This window comes from Sander lucioperca, chromosome 2, assembly GCF_008315115.2.
Source record: "Sander lucioperca isolate FBNREF2018 chromosome 2, SLUC_FBN_1.2, whole genome shotgun sequence".
Classification (NCBI taxonomy): Eukaryota; Metazoa; Chordata; class Actinopteri; order Perciformes; family Percidae; genus Sander; species Sander lucioperca.
The window spans coordinates 11,190,130-11,218,097 of NC_050174.1; the positions used below are offsets into that span (position 1 = coordinate 11,190,130).

General features: G+C 41.6%; 1 protein-coding gene across 3 annotated transcripts; it reads right to left on the minus strand.

Annotated features, from left to right (window-relative positions):
• Window positions 1–2,618: 2,618 nt before the first annotated feature.
• On the minus strand, window positions 2,619–27,429 carry rasef (RAS and EF-hand domain containing). 3 transcript variants are annotated; one of them, XM_031309194.2, is made up of 18 exons: window positions 26,756–27,429; window positions 18,846–18,992; window positions 17,877–17,967; window positions 11,674–11,769; window positions 10,945–11,022; window positions 10,705–10,820; window positions 9,597–9,665; window positions 9,405–9,471; window positions 8,873–8,958; window positions 7,365–7,653; window positions 7,047–7,187; window positions 6,196–6,346; window positions 5,797–5,878; window positions 5,394–5,508; window positions 4,713–4,823; window positions 4,462–4,538; window positions 3,943–4,076; window positions 2,619–3,599 (listed from the first exon to the last, which is right to left on the minus strand). In XM_031309194.2, the coding sequence occupies exons 1-17, from the start codon at window positions 27,052–27,054 to the stop codon at window positions 3,974–3,976; spliced, it is 2,118 nt and encodes a 705-aa protein (XP_031165054.1). In that variant the 5' UTR covers window positions 27,055–27,429; the 3' UTR covers window positions 2,619–3,599; window positions 3,943–3,973. The 3 variants fall into 3 exon arrangements, with proteins under 3 accessions (XP_031165054.1, XP_031165053.1, XP_031165055.1); XM_031309193.2 differs by having other exon boundaries at window positions 2,619–4,076; XM_031309195.2 differs by having other exon boundaries at window positions 2,620–4,076; window positions 4,713–4,820; window positions 26,756–27,428.
• Window positions 27,430–27,968: the final 539 nt, after the last annotated feature.

Consider the following 27,968-nt stretch of genomic DNA (forward strand, 5'->3'; position numbering starts at 1 on the left):
GCACACATTGTCGTTAACCACCAGCTGCATTTACACACGCACACACACACACACACACACACACACACACACACACACACACACACACACACACACACACACACACACACACACACACACACACACACACACACACACACACACACTATGTGCCAGACTGCCAGACATTTTTGAAATGGTTTGTGTCTTTGATGACTTTGTCAAAAGCAGACATGACAAACAATATGACAGATATCCATCCGGTGCACTAGACTGTGTGTGTGTGTATGTGTGTGTAAGGGGTGGCTGTGTGTGTCTGACATGGATGTCGATTTGGATAGACAGTCTGCCGTCCCAGATGTCATCAGAGTGACCAGTGGTCCCGTTTTCTGACCTCTGACCTTTCCAGATGGTGACACCCGCTCCCTCCATCAGTCTGTGTTTGAGTGTGTCTGTGTGTGTAGAACAGACTGACTGATGAGGTTTGAAGGATGTGCCACAAGGTTTTAAATTAATTTAAGTTCTAATTTTATTTCAAATATTTAGTTTATAGCAAAGGTTTGCGAAAATCTTGAATCTGAAAAGAAAATTGACTTTATTGATGAATTCAGCTTTACTATGTCCCCATGTTTATAATTCGTCATCTGTGGAGCATCTTCAGATATGAAACTTAATTGGCTTTTTTTGTCTTTTGGAAAGAATAGTTACTTCACAAAACTGCACATAATGTATAGACATTTTTAGGTTTTGTGGTGTTTTACATTTCCTGAACCTGCAGATGCAGAACAGCAAAGATAACCTGCTCTCTCTAATATATTCATTACTGTCATTAACCTTTCTGCTACACAGTCCCCTTATCTAATTATCCCCCTGTTACTACTGAACACACACGCACACACACACACACACACACACACACACACACCATTCTCAGCTGCTACTCCAAACACACCCCATCCCCACCTCCGTTACCCCACATGTTGTTTGACAAATGAGTGGTCTCGCCTCATCAAGCACATGACAATGTAAACAGATGGGAGGTGGAGACAGGGACCCGTGCCAGCTCTAAACACAAAAACACACACACATACACACACACACACACACACACACACACACACACACACACACACACACACACACACACACACACACACACACACACACACACACACACACACACACACACTAACACACAGTGCAAAATCCCTAACATATGTTGCATTTATTCAAACAGCCATGCTGGAGACACTGGAGCAGACGCTTGGGGAGTATGGCTAACAGGAGGGTCTTTTAGAGCAGCAACCAAGAAGAAATTATCTGATTTAGTGATTTGTCTCCTCCTTTGTGCCTTTGTAACGGGGGTGCAGATTGCTTGAGATGAGTGACAGACAGACAGATAGATAGAGACAGATCTGAAGTTGTGAAGATTGCATTCATAATATCACATCAAAATATCACCAGTTGTAAATAACCAAGTACATTTACTCAAGTAGGCTACAGTACTCCACATTGAAGTCTGTTTATTGTAAAGGTGTTCGGGAGTTGTAGGCTATAAAGCATTTGTGGCTCTAGAGGGAGCTGTGTGAAGTGAAGTCTGATAAATGTCGTGTGGGGCTGAAGACTGGAGTTTTGAAAATGAAAAAAAATAGGTTTGTGTGGAGGTGTGGAGTTAGAAAGAAGTGAGCTTACCAGACATCTGTAGCCCGCTCCGCCTCTCTTCTTGAGGTTGCTACTAGCACACACACACACACACACACACACACACACACACACACACACACACACACACACACACACACACACACACACACACACCAGAATCTCTGACCAAACTGTTGGTGGCTGAGTTGCATTGTGGGTTTTGACAATGAAGAAGAATGCATGAAATAAAAAAGATGATACATCCGGTGTTGCGGACCGTTTTTCTATTGACAATTTAATGATCTCTCAGCGACACTCAGGTTTTGTCTTCACACAGATTTTATATACTGCTGAAAGGTGGTGATGACAGACAACGATTACCTACATTGCATACAGAGGACCTATCTTAGTTCGAATTCAGTATATTGCTGAGGGATCAGGATAAATGCAGCACAGCCTGTGCTAAGTTTGAGGTCAAAACAGCACAAATAACTTATGATAGCCTATAAAGTTATGATTTCCTTGCGGCCCTTTAGCAAATGTTCTGAGATCTACTGGATTCTAAAGTGGGTAGATGACACTATGTACATTATACAAATTAGGTTAGATTTTTGTTATCTTAACAACATTCAACATTATAATGCTGCATGTGTTAATGCATCAGTGATAATAATCCCACAATACACATTTTACTTTTGAAACTTTGAGTACATTTTCATGATGATAAGAAATGTAGTTAAAGTATCAAGAAGTACTGCACTAATGGACGTTGCCATTGTTGCCATCTTTAACTGTAAGACAACCTATTTGAGCTTTCTAAGTGGCTTTAGAAGCATTTATTTCACTTAGTTTTAGGTCAAACTATCCTCACTCATGGACTGTGACAACTGTTTGTATTAAATATCCTGAATAAACCTCCAAATAAAGATCTAATGTTTTATCTGGGCGATACCAGTCTTGTGCTGTTGTGGCATTCACACTATATTTTTTTATTGAGAAAGGGACTTTTAACACAGTCACAGAGAGAGTTGCAAAAGCAGTGACTTCACAGTTGCATTTCTTATGACATTTATTTAAAAAGAAGTTGAATCTGTGTGGAAATAAATAGCTGAGCAACATCTTCTACTACATGCACATGTAGATATCCGTTGGTTCTTGAGCTTGAGTTTCAGGGGCTGTTTGATAATCCAACAAGCATTTAATTTAAAGTTTATTGACATCTTTATACACTGCCCTTCAGTAAGCTGATAATATGATTATTAACAAATAATAATAAGACATACTCTATTGCTAAAATGAAATGTACATATTTAAACAGAATTACAGTCATGCATCTGAGGAATAATAATGACTCTGCCTCCTGCCACCTCTCTTTTTTTCATAACTCATACCAGAAAATAAAATTACAGTAGTTATTTAAAGCATTCATGATGTGTTATACGTTCAGCTCCAAACATATAACTTCTATAACAAACAGTCATCCCCAGTGGGAAGTCAAATGAAAAGGAATGTAACACTGCGGGGTAATATTATATAGACAGTGGATTGTGACATTAGCGTGAAGTCTCATACAACCATACATTGCACCAGGGTTCATCGTTTATGAATGACGACAAAGATCTTGCTTTAAGTTCTCCCATAATTCTTATTGTCTCCATGTCGGCCATCAATGCAGTTCAAAGTTTGACATCCGCAAACAGCACACTTGTGTAGGTGCCACAGTTAATATCATAACCAGATAATAATCTATTCTTTTTTTTCTTATTTCCTCACCATTACAATATGCTAACATCTGTCCTGTATCACATGCAGGTATTTGTCAGCGTCACATACTAATGTCACTTTAAAAACATGCTCACATATTTGGTTTTACATTCAAATCCTTCTGACATTTTACTTCACTTTCACAGCTGTCTTTCTCTTTCCATGATTAGCTTGAAGTATATTCACAACATGGCAGTGCCAGCCTGGGCAAACTGTGCAAATGTGGAAGAAACTTACTTACTTAAATATGTGTAATAGCTTAATAAAAAATTAACATAAGTTTCACATGGCAAGAAGTTTACACTGACTTAAATATTCATAAAATAAAAAGTGTGGCTGAAATACAAATCAAGTCATGTTCAAATAACGTTGAATTGAAAAAAAGAGAGTAGTGGGTATTCTGCTGTGATCCCACAATTGTTTGCTCACTTAATCCATATGTTAAATTCTTTTGGTTATTTACAAAGATGATTTGTTCCTGTTACTGTAGTTCTGTAAAGATTATATCTCATTTTGTGGTTTGGAAGGTTTCTGCATTTGTAGTCCTTTTCCCACCTGTGATGAGGTCCAGCTCTGTTGAATTTGATCAGGTGCAGCAGGAGAAGTTTGGTTTCTTCCTGGGAGCCTCTAAGTTGGGCAGCGACTGATAGTGACTTTTCTCATCAAAAGCAGCCTGCTTTGTTACCTGCCTATGGGGGGGAAAGAAAAGAGGAACAGGTCGAACATTTTCTAAATAAGAGTGACATGACACTGTCATGAACATGTCATAAAACATTATAAACAAGTCATAAACGTTTATGACATAACGCTTCTTTTAGTAAGTGTCATTCGGTTTTGTCATGACAAGTTATGGTTATGGTTATGGTTATAGTTATGGTTAGGGTTCATGTGTCATGTCACTCTTATGTAGAAAACTTCAAGTAAAGTGTTACCATATGTGTTTTAAATGTAGCTGCCAATCACTCATGCCAATTTCATTACAGCTAGTAGCAGAAGCATAATTTTGTAAAGATTAAAGCTTCCACTGCTGTTTTCGTTTTGTGCATTCAGCTGACTGAAACAGTCTTATCTCACCTGGCCAGGTGCAGCACAGCCTCCAGAATGTTGGAGCCATCTTTGGCACTAGTTTCACAGAATAGAGTGTTGTATGTCTGTTGGGTGAAGACAGGAAATTAAGTTAAGGGTTATGACTTGGATTTATATTTGGATTAAACAAGGATAAGAGTTAGGTGTAGATTTGCAGCACGTGTAGCAAATGTTTAGAGTTATGTCATCATTAAAATGTCCTCACAAGTATAGTAAGATGTGTGTTTATGTGTCATTACCATGGCCAGTTTCTCTCCATAGCTGGTAGGAACACAGCTAGCTCCATCTTGTCTAAGATCAGACTTATTACCGACGAGCATGATGGGAATATCCTCCTGGGACACATCCTGCTATGCAAAAAAAAGAAGAAGGTAAAAACAGAAACAAATGAAATGGAAGACTTAATATTGCAGCGTACCTTCATATTGTAAACTGCTCTATTGTTGTACATACTTTGCAACATGGTAATTACAGAATTTATGTGCTAAAAAAAAGAAACTATTAAAGGCTGAAAGTATTGATTTGACATTAAGTACCACAGTGTGTACATAGTGCATTATATCACACAGGACACAACATTCACATACAGCATGCATAAATCAAAAGTCACAGAAATGGCAACATGCCCACAGTATAACAACAAACCACAATCTAAACAATCTACATCCGACACTTACATATCTGCTGCATGTAAAAAGAGAGAAACAAGCAAGATCACTTAGTTTTATATTCAAATGAACATATGCAGCACATTTACTTAAAACACCGTATAATAAAACAAATGCTGCCAATACAAATTGCAATTCCAGAAGAGTGGATAGATTTCACCTTCACTCTATTCTGCTGAAGTCTGGAACTTTTTTGCTAAATACAAACAGTGTCAGTCAGCAGCTATTTAGCAGAGGAGAGTAGTGCATTACCTCGATCATGTCCACCCACTCTCGAACATTAAGAAAGCTCTTCTCACAGGTGACGTCGTACAGCAGCAACACACCGTCCGCCCGGCGAAAATACGACTTTGCAATGCTGCGGAACCTGAGATGACGGGAGAAAATGGTTCAAGATACACACATACACAAACCTAATTTTACTTATTGGTTGTGATAGGATAAAGCCAGCATGTTTGCTTATGCACTCTGTGTTTGTGTGTGTGTGTGTGTGTGTGTGTGTGTGTTAGTTAGTTAGTTAGTTAGTTAGTTAGTTTGACTTTTTTAGATCTGCACACATGTAATAACAAGCTCTTAAAAACACATCTATAAATGAAAAGTTCCAAACAACAAACATCTGATAAAACAATACAATTCTATTCACACCAACACACACCTCTCTTGTCCTGCAGTGTCCCATAGTTGTAGTGAAACGGGCTCTCCATCTACGATTAGTGTCTTCATCTGGAAATCCACTCCTGAACACACAACAGAGACACAATTAACATGTCACACTACTAAGCTGGTAAACAAAGGAAAAAGAATTTTTTTTCTAAATAGTCGCGACCTTGCTCAGTCACAGTGCCTGATCAGATTAACTGATTATTTACTGTAGCTTTACTATAGCTTTGACTTCACCATGTGCAGAAATGAATCATTAATCAGTCAACTGAAAATGATTGGGGAATAGTTTTTTGCCTTAATTTGTCAGGTCAAGGAGGAGAGAACAAGACACTAAATCTTGTTATTTTAACATAAGATTGACAAACAGTTGGCTTTAGTTTCTCCAACCGACCCAGTGTAGCGCTGGAGTTTAATTTGAATTCGTTCTTGCAGAGGCGAAGCAGGAAGCTGGACTTTCCCACAGCAGCATCTCCAGCCAACACGATCCTGTAGGCCTTCTCGGATGTCATGTAGCTCAGGTCAGTGCTGTTCTGGTCCTCCTTCTGGAGAGGAGACAGAGTGGCAGAGTGAGGCACTCATGCAACACATAAGATGACTGTATTTACATTCTGCATATTTACTTTACACGTTAAATATATTTTGTCCTGTATTTTGCAATAGCTGCTTTGGATCTCATCATCAACTCTGTTCAGTGATGGAGACGAGGGATTTATATCTAATTGTAGGTCAGAAAATTTCAATACATACATTAAACAAACTCCAAAGCCCCACTAGCAGCAGCTAGAGATTGCAATGTATACAATATAAGTGTTTTAATAAGCAAAGAACATACTCATACATAGTTTGCTAAAATTGGTGCCAAAAATGTGGTGGAGCTAAAACTGTAAAGTTATCCTGAAAAATTTACCAAAATGTATTTCTAGCTCACTGTTGATTGGGATTAATCGTCATTCTCTTGAATACCTGCAGCAAATCTTATGAAAATCTGGCCATTTTCAAAATACATATTGTATATTTTGACATGATGGTAGCTCTGGACAAAATGTATGTAAGTTACCAAAATCATTATAAGAATAATCTTCTAATGACCATGAATATCAATACCGGGAATTTGACAGGAATCTGACCGAGATGTTGAGATATTTCGCTCTGAAGCAACATAAATAATAATCCTCCACCTGTTCCTCTATCTCCCTTTATTTTTAATCCTTCTCTCTTTCTTATATTCCATCTCTATCATACCTGCACACTGATGGCACTGAGGGCTTTCCGAATAGTTGGGGCTGGGGGTTTGGTCACACTAATGGGTTCAGATGGCTTCCAGTCCAAAACTGAGCTGCTGTCCGACCCGAATGCTGATTCACTGTCCTGAGTCTCTGCTGGCTGTGAAGTAGACACACAGAAGCAGACATTGTAACATTAATACAAACATCTGACACAGAATTCACATGTTAACACTATGACTTCTTTACAACATCACAACCTGAGACTTGTTAAAAGAAATTATTTCATTGCTGCAGTTTCGATGGGCATGCACACTTGTGTCTCTTATTGTCTCACTTCAGTGTCAGAGTTTTTCCCCATCAAACTATCATTGTTGTCATCCTCCCCTTTCTTCTCCTTCTCTTCCTCTTCTTCTTGACCTTTGACCTCCTGCTCTGAGTCGTAGCCTCTGTGTGAACCTCTAAGTGTCGACAGGCCGCTGTCCATGTAGATCTCAGGCAGACTGTCCTCCTCACACTCGCTGCTGTGTCTGTGCCTCAAGCCTGGGTCACACATGGCCAAGGCCAGAGTGTCACAACTGGGCCGGCAGCTGTACAGAGTGAAATCATCCATACGTTGGCCGAACCTGGGGAAGAGGTCAGGAAATAATCCATGACATTAAACACAAGGTTCAGCCAAATTACAAAGAGCCCTATCCCTAGTGTATCCAGCCACTCAGATAGTTTTGTTTTCATTTGCCTGAGTTTTAAAATATCTGTCTCTGAGAGTTCTGCTTTGGTCCCAAAACAATGGTGGAAAACACCATTGGCCCAGAACCATCAACATTTTTCCTACTCTTCAGTGGTCCACCACCTTTCACCTCCATGGATTTGAGGTGGATGTGTTAACGTTAGAATGGCCTCTGCATAGTTATTTAAGTCTGTAAAGGATCTGTATCAATCACACAGTGTGTGTAGTCTGTGTGCAGTGTGCATAATCACAGTACAGTTTACTGTGTATGTGTACATGCATATGTTGTCTTTTTTTAATAATGCTTTTGTCTTGTTTTTCTACATTTGAAGGGAAAGTGTAAGATTACCAGTGCATCTGTACTCATACCTGTAAATGTACAAAGTATGTGAATGGCATAATGTAATACTTATACTAATGATAAAACACTTTATTACAGGAGTTTTTTCTTTCTTTGTGGCCATGACAGGGATAATTGTTTCACTTCAACAGAAAAGACAATGCTGATGTCAAAATGTATATGCAATGTATATCCTCCTTCTTTATTACATTGAGAAAAAACCTTTGTCCCTAAACACCATAGAATCACATGGTTCAACTTCTCAGCTCATGAACTTGGACAGCATCTTAATTAAATATCTCTCAGCACATTCAAAATGTACTTTCCTACTGTGTGAATGAACAGCAATGTGTTCTAGGAGAAATAAGCCTTCAATTTCAAGCAAAAACATTTTGATTTGATGTCACTGTGTTCTTAAGCAAAATCCCTTCTTCATTTGCTGGAGATGCAAATGATTTAAACCTGATAAACCTGGTCTGATATACATTTCCTGTAACTGCTAACCAGTTAATTATCCTAAATCTACTGTTAAACCTTAAACTGTACTCAATGCAACTGAAAATAATCTGCTTTACACTTGTAAGTTTGACTTGGTTCTAAAAGGAAGAATTAAAATGCTTTAGGAAAAAAAGAAGATAATATAATATATGGCTTATACTGAAAGAGTAGCATTCACACACTGGTGCAGATGGTATGGTGATATTTGAACAGATATAAATTCAGTCTAGAGACTTCTTAACACTTCTCAACCATCTGCATTGTTTGCAGGTCTTACCTGTCCATTAGTGCATAGGGTGATGTGTAGCAGATGCTTTTACTTCTGCTTCTGTTTATTTCTCCTGGTGATCCACCGTTACCAGACTGTAACACACAACAATTAAAAATAAACCCTGAATGTTACTGCTAAACATCTGTCATATGAACAGGTTTAAGCATCAGAATACCTAATTGTTCTCTCTTTTGTACTGTGAAAAATGCATCTCCAAATATACAGTAGAAAGAGCTGCAGTAAACCTGATTAATCAAATACAATGCTGAGGCCTATTAGACTGCAATTCAACTTTGATGTCCTGCAAAAAAACTAAAAAAAGATTGAAACTCAGCTCAAATCAACATAAGCCTAAATAAATCTAGTCAAATGAGCCAAAAGTGAACTGAATATTTCTATAAAATAGCATCAAAATACCACGTTTATATGTCCACTAACCCAACAAACACAATGGATGAAATAACGTTAGCCTCTTGCAACTTGGAAACTGAACTAGTTTTAAATTTTCATTATTTTTAGTTTAACTGTGCAGCTTTACCCTTGAGGTCCTCTCCAAGGCAGATCTCAGTCCATCGTTGCTGTCATGCAGCTTCCTGTTGGCTGTCCTATCCGCACAGAAAGAATATATATATATATAATATAATATATTTATTTTTATTTCTTGAATCTAACTAATATCTAAGTACAATAAGAACTCATTAGTTGGCGTGTACGGTACTGTCTGACTTACTGCAGAATCTCGATCTGTCTCTCCAGGACGTCTCGCTCATTAGAAAAGTGTTTCATAAACTCCTCGTCTCTGCAACAAAAACACCAACAATTGTTTGTTATTATGAATATTAACTACCAAAGTTATGAAAACCTGAATTAGTGCCAGTGGAAGTCTCTTTTTAGCCTCCACATATTCCCTGACTTTGAAAACTGAGATGAAATAAGATGAGAAATATAGCATGCCGCTGTATCCCAGTTAATGTCAGTAAAATCAGCGCATTTCTTTCACAGCAGATCAACTGATTTACTCAAATATATTACACCTGATGTATGATTATTACATTGTAAAGACCATAACTGAGACGGACTGAGCCGAGGAGGCGGAGTGTTATCCTGCCACTGACCCTGTTGCTTCTGTTGCTAAGTAACGCTTATGAAGAAGTTATTGTTTGTGTGAAGTCACTCCAGGATATCCTGTTTCAGCTGTGACAAAACAAAAACACCCCCGGGAAGGAACGGACTGTGTGTCAGTCAGAGGGGGGCGTGGTCTCTGTCCCTCTGCAGCAAAACATCTCCACACTGGGGTCGTTTGATAAGCAGATTGAGGACAGATTGATTATATGAATTGATATTTTTTAGAAATAGGTTTAAAATGTATGTAAGTTGGAGCATTTGGAGCCAATGGAGAACAGGGTGCAATTGTTTATTATTCTCAAGTTCACATAAATCTGCAAGTTAGGCGAGATGGAGAAAACCTGTTCTGCAACTCAGTGATTCTAGTTTTAAACTTTCAGAGTTTACACCGGAAGTAAAGAGTGTGTATGCATGTAGAGAGAATGAGTCTTATTCCTTTTTCCTTCTCAATACTGTGATAAATAAAAACGCATCCTCTTATGTATGATCAGCACAGACAGAGATGCTGAGGCCTATTGAACTGCACCTCCACTTCAATATCTTGCAAAAAACTAATCTGCAGAAATGATTAAAACGCAACTCTTCATGAATCAAGATAAATCCAGTCAAATTAGCCTAAACTGATCTGAATAATTATACAAAAAAAATTAAAAGAATTTCAACACACAGCATACACAAGGACACAAAACCAGACCAAACTCTAATAAATTCACCGTTCCAAGCTGATGCTTTGATCGGTTAGCTCCGTCTTTAGCGAGTCCATCTCACTGCGCAGACAGGCGACTTCGGTCTGAGACTTCATCAGCTCCTGTTTTAACCGCTGGTTCTCCTGCAGATAGGAGGAATATGAGTGTGTTATAAACAACAGAAAAGTAAGTACAATGCGTTTGACACCTCCTACAAGATATAGTGAAACAAAACATTATGTTATAAATAAGTATATTCGGTCTCACCAGTGTTAGCTCATTGATCTTCTTCTTCAGAGCAGAGCTCTCGTCTTTCACAGTGATGCTCTTGTACTTCTCTTCTATCTGATGGACAAGTTCACGTAGTAAGGATTAATGGTATCTGACTAAAGGGTAGACCTAAATCAGATTGCTCTCATGCTGTAGTTTTGGAAACTGCAAATACTGCACATATACAGTACATACTACATACACACTATCATGTTAACTTTAGAGTCAAAATTTCTACTGTTTATCAGAACCGTGTTTTTCCCAAACAGTACAGTAGAGTTCACTTTTAGGAGCCGTTTGTGTTTGTATCTCAGTAGGTCAAATCCTTCTCTCTGGCAGAGCGCTCCTTGTAATGACGCCTGAGCCCTCATTTCATCCGGAGAGTACAACAGTGCATCGTTCGTTTTTTTAAAAACTTTTTTCTTTAAGAGTTTTATCTGACTTAAGTGATGTGTAGCCTAACATTTTGCATACTTATTTCCAATCTGATATTTTATATTCATGCACTCATACAACAAAGTTAAAATTCAATTAGTGTTAGAAAATAAATAGTATAACATTATTACCGTGCACATATTGTCTACATGTTGTCCTACATGCACAACACTGAGCAGAATATACAGCAAGAGGGTTGTGAATATAACTACTGGAGTCTGTATTGACCTACAATGTTGATGGTGTGTTGTAGTGAAAATGAAGTGCAGTCAAACAGGTGAAAAGATTTACCATCTGCATCCTCTGGATTTTACACTGCAGCTCACACATTTCAGTTTCATAACTTCTCCGTAACTCACTCAGTGCGGTCTCTGTTTGCTTCTTCTCCTACACAAAGACACACAACACAAAACAGAACAAAAATACAAATAATTACTTTCACTAAGACAAGAGTTTATAAAAGTGTGTGTGTGTGTGTGTGTGTGTGTGTGTGTGTGTGTGTGTGTGTGTTTGTTTGCTCTCTACATTTATGTATCTGTGACACATTAATCTGTGACTATTTTAAGGAAGGTTTTAAACCAATGACGGAGCCCAGCTGGGGAATTGATATCAGCAACTGTCTATCTACAGTTTCCAAAAATAAAGACCTCTCTTATAGGTGTCAGAACATGACTGTGTGCACAAAACAAACAGCAGCTTCTGAGTTAGCTGGGTCAGTGAAGTACACTTACATAAGTTTATACACACACACACACATAAGAGTTTATAGAGAGTTTAATAAGTTTATGTTCCCGCTCAAGCTTTGAAGAAACATCAGGACCAAAGATAAGGTTAGAGATTCAATTAATACAGGGGTTCTCAACCTTTTGCAAGCTGGGCCCCCCCAAAGCTGGTTCATTGCAGTTGGGCCCCCCCTTCCCGGCACCACCCCCACTACACCACCTTGCATAGATAGATAGATAGATAGATAGATAGCCCTAGGCTAGGCTATTATTTTTAGGCCCACACTATTATTATTATTATTATTATTATTATTATTATTATTGTTATTATTGTCATCAGTAGCGGTAGGTAGGCCTATTATCATTACTAGGCTATTGTTATAATTGGCAGTAGCACCAGACTTCTAATGTGAGCTTGCAGGCATTATTATTATTATTATCATGAGTAGTAGTAGGCCTATTATCATTACTAGGCTATTGCTATAATTGGGAATTGGCACCAGACCTCTGATATGAATTCATGCTTTATTACTGTTATTATTACTAGGCCTAACAGTAGGCATATCATCTGCATTTTTGACAGAAGCTTGCAGGTAGGCGATGTTAATGTGAGACCTGAGCCAGGTATGCTTCAATGTACCTTCAAAGCTTTTTTGCAGCTGGTGGTGCGTCGGTTGCCTTGTTGGTCCTCACTAGAAATCTCTCTATTTTTGTTTGGTTTTGAAATAATTTGGATGTGGATTAGTTGTGTTTTCAATAAGTTGAGGCTATGATGTAACGATGTGTGCGTGTGTGCAGCCTGGACGCGGAGTGGTGTGTGTCTCCTCTCTGCAGGCTGGGACTGCTGCGCGAGGCTACTGAGAGACTGACCGCCTGTGAGCAGTGTTGCCAACTCTTTTCCAATGAAAGTCGCTAGCACCAGCTCCAAAGGTCGCTAAAAGTCGTTTGATGACGTCATACGCTCATTTGCATATTTTTGACGTCATTACGCAATCATTTGTATAAAGCTTAGTGGTTTTGTCAGCAAGGTAGATAAAAAGAAATAGAACTCTTTAGCCAAATAATCACAAATTCAATACATGAATTTATTTTACCTTATAATTATTACTTAGGTAGCCTATCTTTGAAGTAAAAAAATGTTATTCTACAAAGGGAGGGAAAAAGATCGATAAAGAATTCTCAAAGAAGGCTGGCTTGCCCAGGGCCAGGCCAGCTCAGCGGAGTCTTTCTCCCGTCGCATCCCGCTGTCTCTCCTACCTACACCAGCACCCGCACACCCTGTCCCCCCCTCCCCTTCTAACTACCTGCACACTGTGCGCAGTGCTGCTACACATGAGGAGAGAGGGGAGAGGCTGCTCCGCTGCTCCTCTGTCACAGAACAGAAGGCGGCTACAGGAGAGCAGGCGATCTGTACTATTCTGTCACAGAGTCAGTCGTTTTTTTTCTTCATTTCACACACCACCCTGTTTAAAGTGTTTCACCAGACTCCAGCTTTTATAAAACTCACAATCCAGAAGTTCTATTTCGTATAGGCTTCGCCCTCTAAGCCACGCTATTGGGTTTATCCCTTCGCGCATGCGCAGTCGTGAAGATTTTCTTTCCCGCCCTTGCGTACCGCTCGGGCTTCAACTACGTCCGCAAATACTGTATATAAACAGAGCGGACCCGTTGCTCTGCTCCCACTTTTTCTTCAAGCTAGCAGTATGAAGACAAGCTCGACTTCCAGCGGTGTTCACTTCTGCCTCACCTGCCGGACTGGCTGCATCCTGCCGCCGGACCTCCATCCCCGCTGTGAGACCTGCCTTGGCGCCGCTTATGCCTCTTGCCAGTTCTGCATCCGCCTGCCATCTAAAGAGCTTATCGGAAGGCGGAAGCTTTTCTGGAGTGTCAGGCTAGCGGGGAAGGGGATGGCAGCTGGGCAGACAGACGGCAATCCGTCAACACCCTGGATCCGCCGGAGGAAGGCTTTATCGACGAGCACGAGTCCGATGGCTCGATTCTCTTGGATAACGCCTCCGTCACCGGCTGTCCCTCCTCCCCCCTGGGAGAACTGGACCTCGAAACGGGGATCAATGCCCTCCCATTGCGGCTCTTCCCATCTCCGGAATGGCCAAGGGCACCACTTCTTCCCCTCTGCCTCAGGCGGCTCCACCCTCTTTTTTTGGATCTGCCGGAGGTCATCAAAAGGCGGCAGACCAGAGAGGCATAGCGCTCCCGGCTGAGCTTCCAGCCCCCGCTCGCAGCCTCTTGAGCGGGGATGTTTACGCTCAGGAGCCGCCCTCCTCACGGGCCCCACTCTTCCACTTCACGGAGCTTCGGCCATTTGTGGAAGAGGCCACTGGTTCTGAAGGCCACTTTTTTCGGCCACCGGAAGCCTACGCCTCCTTCGCCCCATGGATCATGTATGTGCTCAGGTCACTGACCGGTCACACCAGTGTGCGGCCCAGGGTCTCGCGGCACAGAACATTATAGCTTTGCTAGCCTCCGCCATCTCCGCCATGGCCATTAGCCTACTCCGGGAGCTTTTCCTCCGGAGCTAGCCACGGAGATTGGCAAAGCTATGACCGCGATCCTCACCCTGACCACGGCGTCACGGTGGCGCTGTCCAGAGTCATGGCATGGCAGACTGTGGAGCCAGCGAAACATCTGGCTCCACATGACACAGCTACCCACTGACATCAGACGCAAGCTTCTGTACGGCCCTATAGCTCCTGATGGACTATTTGGGCCCCGCCTACAGACAGCCACGTCCCATTTGTACCAAGCGGAACGATTTCGAATGCTCGGCTCTTGGAAGGCGGCTCCTCCACAGCAGCGCCGTCGCCATGACAACCGCCATGAAAGTGGTAGCGGGGGAGGCATGTTGTCGTAGGCTACAGACAGACAATGTTACAGCAGCAGCGTTCTTAAATCGCGAAGGCGGCGTACGCTCGGCCCGGCTATTAGAAATAGCCAGGAGCCTTCTGCTGTGGGCACACAGTCCTCTGCTGTACCTCAAGGCTGTTTACATCCCTGGGATGCTAAACCGGGCGGCAGACCTAACGTCAAGGGGAGGGCCCTATCACAACGAGTGGAAATTTAATCCCACTTTCGTTCAGAAGCTGTGGAGCAGGTTCGGGAAGCGAAGGTGGATCTGTTTGCCTCACAAGAAAACACACAGTGCGCTCTGTGGTTTTTCCTTGAGCACACGGGACAATCCACCCCTCGGCGTGGACGCTTTCTCCCACCACCCCTGACCCAGAACCCTCCTATACGCTTTTCCCCCGGTCCCTCTGATTCCTCGTCTCCTGGAACGCATCCAGGATCTTGGTGGCACCGGAGCGCACCAGCGCATCCTGGTTCCCGACGCTGGTTCAGCTGCTGGTGGGTCCCCCCTGGCAGTTGCCGTATAGCGGGGACGCCCTGTCACAGCTGGACGGCGCGATATCTCACCCCCCCCAATGATAACCAGCGACTGTGGGGCTGGCTGCTGAGCCTGCAGAGGTTGCCTCCTGCCGTGGTGCGCACTATTCAGAGCGCGAGAGCCCCCTCCACAACAGCGTGTTACGCAGCGCGTTGGTCCGCTTTCCAGCACTGGTGCACGGAGAGGGAAACAGACCCCATTTCGTGTCCCCTGCCACTCGTGTTGACTTATCTCCAAACATTGGTGGATAACGACTTGGCTCTGTCCACAGTCAAAGCCTACGCAGCAGCCATTTCATCCTGCCACGAAGGCTATGGAGAGAGGACGGTTTTTGCGCACCCCCTAGTATAGCGTTTTTTGAAAAGGGTCAGACGACAGAAACCCGCCGTGCGCTCTCTCACTCCCCAATGGGTTCTGGCCCTGGTGCTTCGAGCTCTGGGGAAGCCTCCTTTCGAGCTCTTGGCACAAGCCCCTCTCAGGTTGCTGTCTCAAAAAACGGCGCTTCTCCTTGCCTTGACGTCAACCAGAAGGGTGAGCGACTTATGTGCACTGTCAGTTTCGCCGTCCTGTCTCTCCATTAGAGGGGACGAGAGCGCAGCTACCCTACAGCCTAACCCCTCTTTCACACCAAAAATTTTTTTTCACCAAAAGGGTTTTTTCCCTCCAGGGCTTTTTCCCCCCGCCTCATAACAACGACGCGGAGGAGGTTTTCCACCAATTGTGCCCGGTGCGTGCGTTATCACAGTACGTTTTACGCACGGCGGGCACAGCAGCTGTTTGTACACTATAGGGAACACTCCCAAGGAGCGGCCCTGTCAAAACAGCGTCTGTCTCACTGGCTGTGCGAGGCTATCACCCAGGCCTGTAACACACTCGGTTCTATCCTCTCTCAACGATGGATGATGCCCCATCGTATGTGTGTTCTGTCTGCTGCTGGGTGCCGGGAGGAGAGCGGTGTCCCACATATATATGTATATATATAGGCCTATATATAGGCCTATATATGCATGTATATATATTTTGTCACTATCATGCACGCCTACAATCACGGATTATGTGCCCTGCATGTGTGTTTTCCTGCTTCCTCACCCCGCCTGCATTGAGTGCTGGGTGTAACGCGGTGTCCTCGTTATTACCGATCCTGATACATCCTCTCTCACTACCATGCATGCCTACAATCATGATATGTGCCGCATGTGTAGGCTACTGCCTGGAGCCCCCCCCACTCTGGGTGGTTGGGAGGAACACGGGCGTCCCGTAATTATCAATCATGTACTACCCTCACCAATCATGCATGCCTGCACTCACGGCTTGGGCTTACAGCCAGCAAGGCCGAGTCATTACCATGGCAGGCTCCGCTATCAAGATAATGGCTTATCTGATACAGTCTCCTGTCAGTGCATGAGAGAGAGAGACAGAGAGGGAAAAAAAGTTTAGCCTATGTTCCACTTGTGGGCTCTGGGTCGCAGGTGGCATTGACTACATCAGCTTCGCCCTAACCCAATAGCGTGGCTTAGAGGGTGAAGCCTATATGAAATAGAACGATAGTTATGTTATTGTAACTCCAGATTCTATGAGTATAGGCGTAGCCCTCTAAGATTCGGGCCACCTGCTCCGGTTACATTAGCTGAAGAAAAAGCTTATGTTGGGTCTGCTCTGTTTATATACAGTATTTGCGGACGTAGTTGAAGCCCGAGCGGTACGCAAGGGCGGGAAAGAAAATCTTCACGACTACGTAACTATCGTTTATTATTAATGGAAAAAGATTGAAAACAAAGGCCAACAAGATAATAAAATAACTATAATTCAAGAATTCAAAAGCTCATGTTGCAGTAATTTATGCCTGCCTCATTGCTGACAATTGTCAGAAGCAGAGAATGACAGAAACTGCCACAAATCTATCCCTAAATTTGACTTATCTCATTGTGGCCACTGGCCAAACATGAACTCAAAGATTATCTGGAGCCTCAGTGGTGGCATGTCAGCCAACTTGAATCACCAAGTATGCACCCTGATTCTTTATAGATTATCATTTTCATCCACGCATAACCCAACCTTATCATCACAAATAGGCTAAAAGGCTAAAACATGCTCCAGCATCTCTATATATCTACTGTAGCTACTGTTTCCTTTCTAGGATCCACAGAGTTGTGAAATCCATCTGATCAGCAGGCGTGTCTGAGTTTGGATGAGTAATCTGATATTCAGCCATATACGTTTGTTTGACATAAGGGAAGAGCTGAACAAACGCACCCTGCTTTTCGCTTGTATTTACACAAACTCCAGAGAAACAAACACATGAGCTAGGAGTATTAAAACAAGATAAAACGTAATGTTTTAAGGCAGTCTTATGTCTGAGTTTGTCCCACCTGCTCTCGTGTTTTTCTCTCAGCAGCATGAATGCGTTGGTCAATCTCATCATCCATTTCACTGAGCTGCATTGATGCTTGGTCCTGCACTCTGCAAAACAATAACAGGATAACTTCACCATCCATTACCTGCTTTATACTGACTTAACCTACTTTATAAAAATATAGCTTGCTCCGATCAATACATCATCTACTGGTAGGTCTACAGATTACAGAAAGCGGTAGCCCCAACAAGACCCTCAAATTTGATTTTATAAATATCAGATCACTGTCTGCCAAAGCCTTACTAAATAAGGATTTAATTCTTTAGCATAGTCTGGATATAATTGGTTTATGTGAAACATGGCTTAAACCAAATGTTTTCTTACCATTACATGTTGCTCTGGGTAGGCAAGGTGGGAGTGTGCCCTTAATCTATAAGTCTATTTTCAATGTAACCTGGATGTCACATCATTTCCTGCTCCTAAATTCTGATAATGGAGATGCTGGTCTTTGGCCCTACTCGACACTAGTTTGATCAAGTAACTAACTCTCGACAAGCACATTAAAAAAAGTTGTTGACTAAAAAAAAGAGTTGACTTTATGGAGAAATCAACACAAAGATCAACAGGCAGATGAGCCAACATCAATCATTTATACACTGTTATCAGCACTGTTATTCCCTTTCAGTATACATAAGATGTTATAATGTTTAAACACATTCACACATTCTCATGTTTTGCAGTCCTACTGTCAACGAGAGGAACTTCTCTTGTCTACCCATGTGTACCCCATGTCATTGCGGTTACTTTAATAGCAGCCTGTCTTTTACCAAACAGTTTTAAACAAAAGAAGAAGGAAAGCCATAGTTATTGTAGAAAATATTAATTAAACAATCAATCAATCTGTCTTACATCAGTGTCAGATCTTCATTCACTTAATTTGAAGGATGCAAGTGAGTGTTTGTATACGTGTCTGTTTGTTTCCCACCGTTTTATGGTGAGGGCCAGGTTCTCCATCTCTGAGTTCTGCTGTTTGATCTCTTTGGTGAAGTTTGTGATGACTTTCTCAAACAGATTTATCAGTCTGGGCTCAGTCAGACTGATGTTCTGGTACAACGTAGCCGCTTCTTCAGTCCTAAAAAGACAATCAGAATTTGAAATCAACTTTGTTCTGTAGTACCGGCATGTGACACAGTACTGTTTTCCCCTAACACAGGGGTCTTCAACATTTTTCAAGACAAGGACGCCTTAACTGAGAGAGAGATGGATCAGGGACCCCCTACTACATATATTGTGTAAAATGAAGTTGCATATTAAACTAGGCCTACAATAAAATGTGGGCAGCCTAAAGCCTTTATACCTTTTAAGTGCATAGAATACTAAGCCATTAAAATTATATTTGTTGGCATGATTTTATTAATCATATTTTAATGTTAAACATACATGTGGCACAGTGAATCCTTAGGAATAGTCTCGCTTTGCCAGACCTTCCTCCACAGCGCTGCGGAGGAAGGTCTGCCTAGTCCACACAGCATTCCTGGATGGGAGAAAAAAATGCTCTGGTTTATTGGCATTTCTTTAAACCAATCACAATCGTCATGGGTGGAGCTAAGCGCCGGATGGAGCAACGGTGCCGCTGCAAAATAGCCTCTGGAAGGAACTTGTTTTGGTGGAACGTGTACGTTTAAAAGTTGTTTTAGTCGTGCAACAGAAAACTCAGATTGGACAGATAGTCTAGCTATCTGTCTGGATTTACCCTGCAGAGATCTGAGGAGGAGTTAACCACAGTCCTCATAAATCTACCAGAGTTTAAAATTCCAACACAAAGATCTTTCTATCTAAGGTAACGGACATCCGGCCAAAAAGAGTGAAATCTGGCGGAATTTCCGGTGGCAACTGAGCAATCCCAGAAGTGGAACGTCGTGGATATAGACTACCTTAGGATCAACTGTAGCTGTGGATGGCTACCTTAGTGACTAGCTTACTTATAGGCCAGTAGCCGATCATCAATGTGTTTTTCTTCCGAAAATAGGCTGATTAATATTTGCCAATATGTTGGATTCATGTTAAGACATTTTAGTTTTTTTTTTTTTTTAAACTTTCAAAAAATTAACAATAATTTTGTAACCCCTTGCAGTAACTCTAAGGACCCCCTAGGGGTCCCAGACCCGCTGTTGAAGATCTCTGCCCTAACAAGATTGTTCTGTTTCATACAGAAACTGAAGTTAACACCAGTGAACTGGGAGTAAAACATGTCTACTTTGTCAGCTCTACAATGTTTGACAGGTGGATCAGAGAAGTCAGTTGTTTTATTGAGTCGAACAAAGTGAAACCAAATTACAAGAGCTGTATTGTATTGGACTGTGATTATTTGAAGGGTAAAGGAAGTGTGACATTTAGGGAAATAAGCTTATTTGCTTTCTTCCTAAGAGTTAGATTAGAAGATCAATACCACTCTCACATCCGTCACTTCAATATGAAGCCAAAACAGCAGCCAGTTAGCTTAGCTTAGCACAAAGACTGGAAACAGGGGGAAACAGCTAACCTGGCTCTGTCCAGAGGTAGCAAAATCCACCTACCAGCACATCTAGAGCTCACTGATCAACACGTTATATGTCGAGAGAGAGAGAGAGAGAGAGAGAGAGAGAGAGAGAGAGAGAGAGAGAGAGAGCCAGTCACTGCCACGCCTAGTGGTTAGTTGCTCCAGTTGCTACTCCTTTGTGAAACTGAAACCATTACATAATATCGCCAATTTCTGAGGTCTCCTCAAAAAACTTAATTAATGATTAATTATTTCTTTAAAAACATAAAAATAAAATGACAACCTTAAAGTATTTGGATGTTCCTGTGTATTGTTGTGCATTTCTAGTTTAGTAGATCGAGTTTTTTTGATTGCCCAAAAAGATCACTAAACAATGAATGAAAAAGTTAATAGTGGTTGGATTAGCTGGCAAACTTTCCATTTATGTTTCTACAGCGTATACGGGCCCATGGAAGACAATATTCTGTATAACTTAACTCAATAACTATCTTTAAAGTTGAGTCTACAACCATTTCATCACATTGTTCAATACACAAAAGATGCACAGCTAAAAATAGACCAAACAAATTACTTGATTGCTACCAGTATTTTTGATGCACACTTTGTTTCACTTTATTTGCCAGTGACACATAACGCATAACTACATTACAGCACGTACCAGTGATCCACAACAAAACAATACAGAAACCAGGATGTGTCAATGTAAAACCTAATCACACAGTCTATCTCATGCATGTTGTACTGAAGTCATTATAATGATACAGTGATAAAGTGTCCTGTGTCAGTGTGTTTGTGTGTGTTTGCCTTTTGACAGGGCGGACTGGTTGTAATGGTAAAGCATATAGACACTGCTGCTTGTCTGTCAATAACTCACGGTGACACAGCTCGCTGCAACATCATAAGTGTCAAACACAAACTCATCATAACAAAAAACACACAAGCACAGACAGTGAACGTTGTACATAGCAACTGTTGTGATGTTGTAATTGATGTTATCATACATCCAGGACAGTTCAGGATAGCTGTTTAAGTCGTAGAAAACAGCTCTCCTCCCAAGAATATCTTAAGATATTATGTACACATAAAATGCTAATGTTTTGTTTGTGTTATTCATCACAGGATTATAGTCCTGAAGTCGAAGAAATGGCACAGAAATAAGTCAAGTGACCAAAAGATTGTAAATAAACTCACTCCCTATTCTGTTTTACTCCTTATTCAAACTTGTCTTGTTTTTCTGTTTGTTATTTTTATTTCCTTCACATATCTCCCCTGAATTCAACAACATGGTAAATTGTTCCTCATTAGTTTGGTAGGAGCCTATTATCATAAAGCCAGGATAGAGAATAAATGGATATTTAGCACGTATTTACGTTAACACAATCAAAAGCCCAAAGCATAGGGAAACCATAATTCAGACTTCTGAAACGGCTGCATGATGAGGTGCTTTTGACTTTAAGACTGTTTCCACACAAATATGGTGTTTACAAGTGAATTTCTAAAAAATAAATATTTCTGGAGCATTTAAAAACTAAACCAAATGAGGGAAGCAGAGGAGCTGTCTTTTGGTACAATATTAGTCACTGTCTCAATCAGCTGAGAGATTCAATTATGTAAACCAAAACATGCAACTCATTACATCAGCATCAGTCAGTAATACAATTATCAATGGGATTGCAATTGATTTTTTGCAATTGGTTTTCTTTCATAACCTAACACTTGTCTGAAGTCAGTGAGCTGTTTTCCAAATGTGTATCTCTCAGCTGACAGCTGTAACAGTGACTGCAAGTGTTTGAAGATAAGTGAGTGTATTTAGCAGACAACACCACTGTGACAATCACTGTCCTGATGTCACAGCAGCAGGATGAGTCCCATGCCTGGCCTACACACACACGCACGCATACACACACACACACACACACACACACACACACACACACACACATATGGAGACACACTTATACAGAGACAGACCCTAATTATTCCATAATGTTGCCGATTCAATACCTGAGTACTGGTGCTGCACAGAAGAATTCCGTGAAATGAACACGGCCCCTTAAGTTAAGGAAAAGGTCGTGGGTGGGCTTACGTTTCCATGACACGTGGGACAACAACGGGATGGTTGGGTTCAGGAAAAGAATAAACGGGTGGGTTTAGGAAAAGAATTAAACGGTTGGGTTTAGGGAAAGAATAAACGGTTAGGTTTAGGAAAAGAATAACGGGACGTGGGACAACAACGGGACGGTTGGGTTTAGTAAAAGAAGAAAGCGACGGTTGGGTTTAGGAAAGGTGACACGTGGGACATGATACCCAGTCTCCTGGGTGAAAGTCCTGTATTTGATCCATCCACCATCCCAACCAATCTCCCTCTGCGGACTTTTGGACTTTCATACTACTCGCTACCGTAGTCGCTGTTAATGCTACGTCATCTTCTCATTGACTTTACATTGGTATTGTTTTCCGTGGTGGCCACACGGAATTTTCACACATTCCGTGCCACCACCACGTAATGCACTGTTAACAGTTTGTGATCATTTCACGGAATTCTGTGAGACCAGGTTGGGTGCTCATATCAAAACCAGTAACTACGACCACAAATGTTAAATGTTGTCTGAAAACAAGTGTGCAAGAACTTTGCCAAAAATTCTAGTAAACTAGAATTACCTCCTTGCGGTTGTAGGCTTCCAGCAACCAGTCAAGTTGCAGATTACATCCATGACTGTCCAGACTCATAGAATATACGTAGTGAAGACTTTGAAGCAATTCAAAAAAAAAAAAAAGATATGTGTATTTTTTGGTGAAACATGGATGCTTCACACACATCTTCAACCTGGCAGCACAGAAGATCTATTCACTCACCACAGTTTCAAGGTGGACACCCAAGATTAGAGTCAACAATTTGGTATCTGACCAAATGTGAAATCACAATCTCCCCTTCTGTGTCTGAGGTATGGCTCTGAATAATGGCCAGAAAAGTGTTTTTGCAGAACATTATGATGTCACAGTGAAGTTGACCTTTGACCTTTTGAATATAAAATGTCATCACTTCATTCTTTTATCCTATTAGACATTTGTGTGAAATGTTGTCATAATTAGCGTATTCATTCTTTGAGTTGTGGCCAAAAATGTGTTTTGTGTGTCCACAGTGACCTTGACCTTTGACAACCAAAATCTAATCAGTTCATCCTTGAGTCCAAGTGGATATTGTGAAGAGTTTCCCTCCTGAGATATCACATTCACAAGAATGGGACGGACATAAGTTATTCTGATGTTTGTACATTGTTTTTCTTTTGAGCTGCTGTAGCACAGGAATTTCCCCAGTGTGGAATTAATAAAGTCTATCTTATCTTATTTTAAACATATTTCATTTTTTTGTTTTAATGTGTGACTTTCTAAACATTTGATATTGAAAAAAATATTGTCTAATAATCTAATACAGTTTTTCTCAATTGCTTAAACACTATAACCAGGCTTTTGAACTAAAATTTCAAAACCATAACGCCATTTTTCAAAAAGCACACCCATTTCACTAAACTATAAACACTATTCCCTGGTTTTGACACACGAGTCAGATTTGTTGAACTGTTACTGCAAAACTCTACACACAAATCCCTTAATTTCTCATTGCCTACACCATGTTGTCATTTAGAAAGCACAGCATTCAATATTGCTCACTCAAGTCAGCACAGCTGAAGCTCAATTAGCACACAATTACCCAGGTGGAAACACTACGAGTCAAAATTGATCACACACCAATCAGAATCACCAATAGATAGATAAAATGGCCAGAGTCAGTTCATTGAGTTTTGGAACAATGGATCCACAGAGAAATGACGGTCGAGGAGGGAGAGGGAGAGGGAGAGGAAGAGGGAGAGGAAGAGGACATGGTCGAGGAGTAGGAGGAGGAGAAGGAGGAGGACGTGGTGAAGGAGAAGGAGGAGGACGAGGACGTGGTGAAGGAGGAAGGCGAGGAGGGAGAGGAGGAAGACGTGGTGAAGGACGAGGTAGAAGAGGAGTAAGGGCAAGGAGACAAGCAGTCTCGGATGAAATTCGAGCCACTTTAGTGGACCATGTTCTCGTCCATGGTATGACCATGAGGGAGGCTGGGCATCGAGTCCAGCCTAATTTGAGTCGCTTCACCGTCGCCTCCATCATCAGAACCTTCAGGGAGGAAAACAGGTAGGTGTACTTACAGTACGACTGCTCTGTACAGTAACTTTTGAGTGCTGTACTATGCTTCTGTAATACTAAATAAATCCATCAAATTTACAGTAATGCATGCTCCTATTTTTGTAGGTTACAGAGACGACCATCTGGTGGTGGGAGGCTAAGGCTTTTGTCAGAGGAGCAAGAGAGGGAGCTTGTAAACATGGTCATTGCCAATAATGTAATCCGCCTGCGAGAAATTCAAAGGAGAGTGATTGAGGATAATAATCATTTTCAAGGAATAAATTCCATCAGCCTTTCCACAATTGATCGCATCCTCCGAAAGCATCGGTTCCGGATGAAACAGGTGTACCGCGTCCCTTTTGAACGAAACTCTGACAGGGTAAAAGACCAACGAGTGGAATATGTTCAGGTATGACTTTTGATATTGTATGAAGTATTGTGCACCATCACAGTATAGCAGTTTATGCTGCCATTTGTGCCCTCCTGAACTGTGCTTCAGGGTAGTGATATACTCTATTGTGTTTTGATGTGTTTTTTAGAGAATCTTTGAGATTGAAGGCTGGCCTGTTCCACCTGAAATTATCTTTGTGGATGAGGCTGGTTTCAACCTCACCAAAAGAAGGAGAAGGGGGAGGAATATAATCGGCCATCGGGCTATTGTAAATGTCCCTGGTCAGCGTGGAGGGAATGTCACGATGTGCGCCGCCATCAGCCAACGAGGGGTACTCCACCGCCATGCCAGTCTAGGATCCTATAATACTATGCTCCTTCTTGCATTCCTTGACGGTCTAAGAGAGCATATGTTCCAGCTGGACCACAGGGAACCAGCACAACCAGAGCACCCTCACTATGTTGTTGTTTGGGATAACGTCAGCTTCCATCGCGCTGCTCTGGTTCGTGACTGGTTTACCGATAACCGAATATTTTCCAACCTCTTTCTGCCTGCATACTCTCCATTTCTTAACCCAATAGAGGAGTTTTTTTCGGCATGGCGGTGGAAAGTGTATGACCGAGAACCTTATATGCGTGTTCACCTCCTTCAGGCTATGGAAGAAGCCTGCCTAGACATATCAGTAGATGCGTGCCAGGGGTGGATCAGGCATGCAAGAGGATTTTACCCCTGCTGCCTGGCTAGGGCCAATATAGCCTGTGATGTGGACGAGATTCTCTGGCCTGACCCAGAGCAAAGACGGGATGCTGATGCAGAATAATTTTTTTTTTTTTTAACTGTGTAGTACTGTAATACAGTAATGAATAAAATGTGCCAATGTAACCATTGGTTGTGTCTTGTGTTCATCTGAAAAGGTTTGTGGCAACATAACTTAACAGTTTTGGAAATGTTGTTTTGAATTTATTACACCAGTGTGTAAAACTAAGTTTTAGTGTGTATGTTGTGACGGCTTGTGTGTCCCGTCTGAGGTCAAAGTTTGGTTTTTCAGCAAGAGTTAATGGTTTTGATATAGTGCTTCATTTTGACCTGAAAATAGGATGTTTGGTGAATTGGGTGAGACGTTATGGATTTGTGTTTACTGTTTTGAGAATACGAGGCATAGTTTCAAGAAATGTGTTTAAGCAATCGAGAAAAACTGTAATAATTATATTATTATACTTAATATACTTACATTGATGTCAGCCATCACTCAGCCCTATATACATATACTCTGTGGTGCGATACAAAATATAATGGAAATTTGAATAATCACCATATTACAGTAATTCAATTCAAGTGGAAGCTGTGTGGCAGATCTCACCCTATCATTGGAACAGATATGACTCAACATGAGAACTTATTTATTTATCTTTGGGTTATAATGAGATGTCTTCAGGAAAACAGACACACTCAAAACAAAAATATGTAAACACTCAAACACACTTACACCCAGTCACTGTCACTGTTTTTCTGCATATTATTAAAACAACACGCAGTTGTATCATTAGTACTGGAGCTGTTTTAAAAAGGCTCTACTAACCTGTTTTTATGGATTTCTCTTTTAATAGGCTAATGTGTGGATTTCCTTGTGGGGATTAGGCTATGTCTCACTATAACCTTTAAATGCACACTGCGCTCACTGTTGAACACATGCATATCATCTAAAGAATTTCCATATTTTAAAGACATCCACCCATCTGTAGCCTATCAGTAGCCTACCACCTCCCTGGCTGCCCAGCGGACAGGTGTGCGCTCTCACCTGGGGATGAACTTGGCCTGCTCGCCCAGCCTCCTCTCGAAGTTCTCCCAGGCGGCGGACACGTCTCCTCCGTCCGAGTCCATGACCTCTCCGTAGCGGAAGCCGCTGATGAACTCCAGCAAGGTGATGGTTCCGTCGTTGTCGACGTCCAGTCGGTTAAATATCCGGTCCGCCTCGTCCACGGACACCTGCAGTTCAGCACAGATGGTGAGGAACTCGTTTCTCTCGATACGCCCGGAGTTGTCAACGTCGTAGACGTGAAACAGGCAGCGCAGCCGGTCCTGCTCCTCTGCACTCATACCCCTGATGGAGGATTGTGGCTGGCTGGAAAAAAGAAGGCGTTTTAGTAAATGAAGGTGATCTAGACGAGCAAATCCAGAAACTCGTCAGTACTGTGAACGTTTTATTCTCGCGACACCGAAAACTGCAAAAAGAAAGTATTCCTCCCAACTTCCAGACTTGCTCGCTCTTATCCAAACATTTTGACAGCTGTTACGCATTTACAAATAGTCCAAACAAGGTAATCCACCTTAAACCATTAAACCGCTCAATAAATCAAACGTGGAAGCTTCGGTCTCTGTGTTAATACAAAATAATGTCCCGGTTAACCAGCTGGACGAACAGAAAAACTGCTGTCTGACTCAGGTAACGCGCCAGCCATCTGTAGCCTACCTGAGTTTAGTGCGTGTGTGTGTTTGTGCAGTGCGTGCGTGCGTGCGTGCGTGCGTGCGTGTGTGCGTGTGTGTGTGTGTGTGTATTCACTCCTCTCTCACCTCAACAATAGAGGAGGTCTGGGCTTCAGGCCAAATGAAAGTGCTATCACTGTGGAGAAAGTCTAATAGCCTGTAATGTAGTTGAATAAACTTAAACTAGAAATTATAGAACCAGAGATTATTCTTTTAGCCTACCTGAGGCGCATGTAGGCCTATAAATATTGCCACACTGTAGGCTACTGCATGTAATTTGCATGTCTGAAAACAACTTATTCAAATCAATAAAATGACTTTAGTTTTTGTTTTAATGAATTATCTACTTTCTGAAAAGGTTTTATCCATTGCATCACATGAAGCTCAAAAGTAAGACAAACCGAGAAAAACAAAGAAAAGCTAAACTTCTGGGTGCCTGCAAACATATAGCCTATTCTGTTTAAACTGGGATCCTGTTTGGAATTTTGCAATGAGCCTTTAATGTTTTCCCAAAAAGATACATTTTC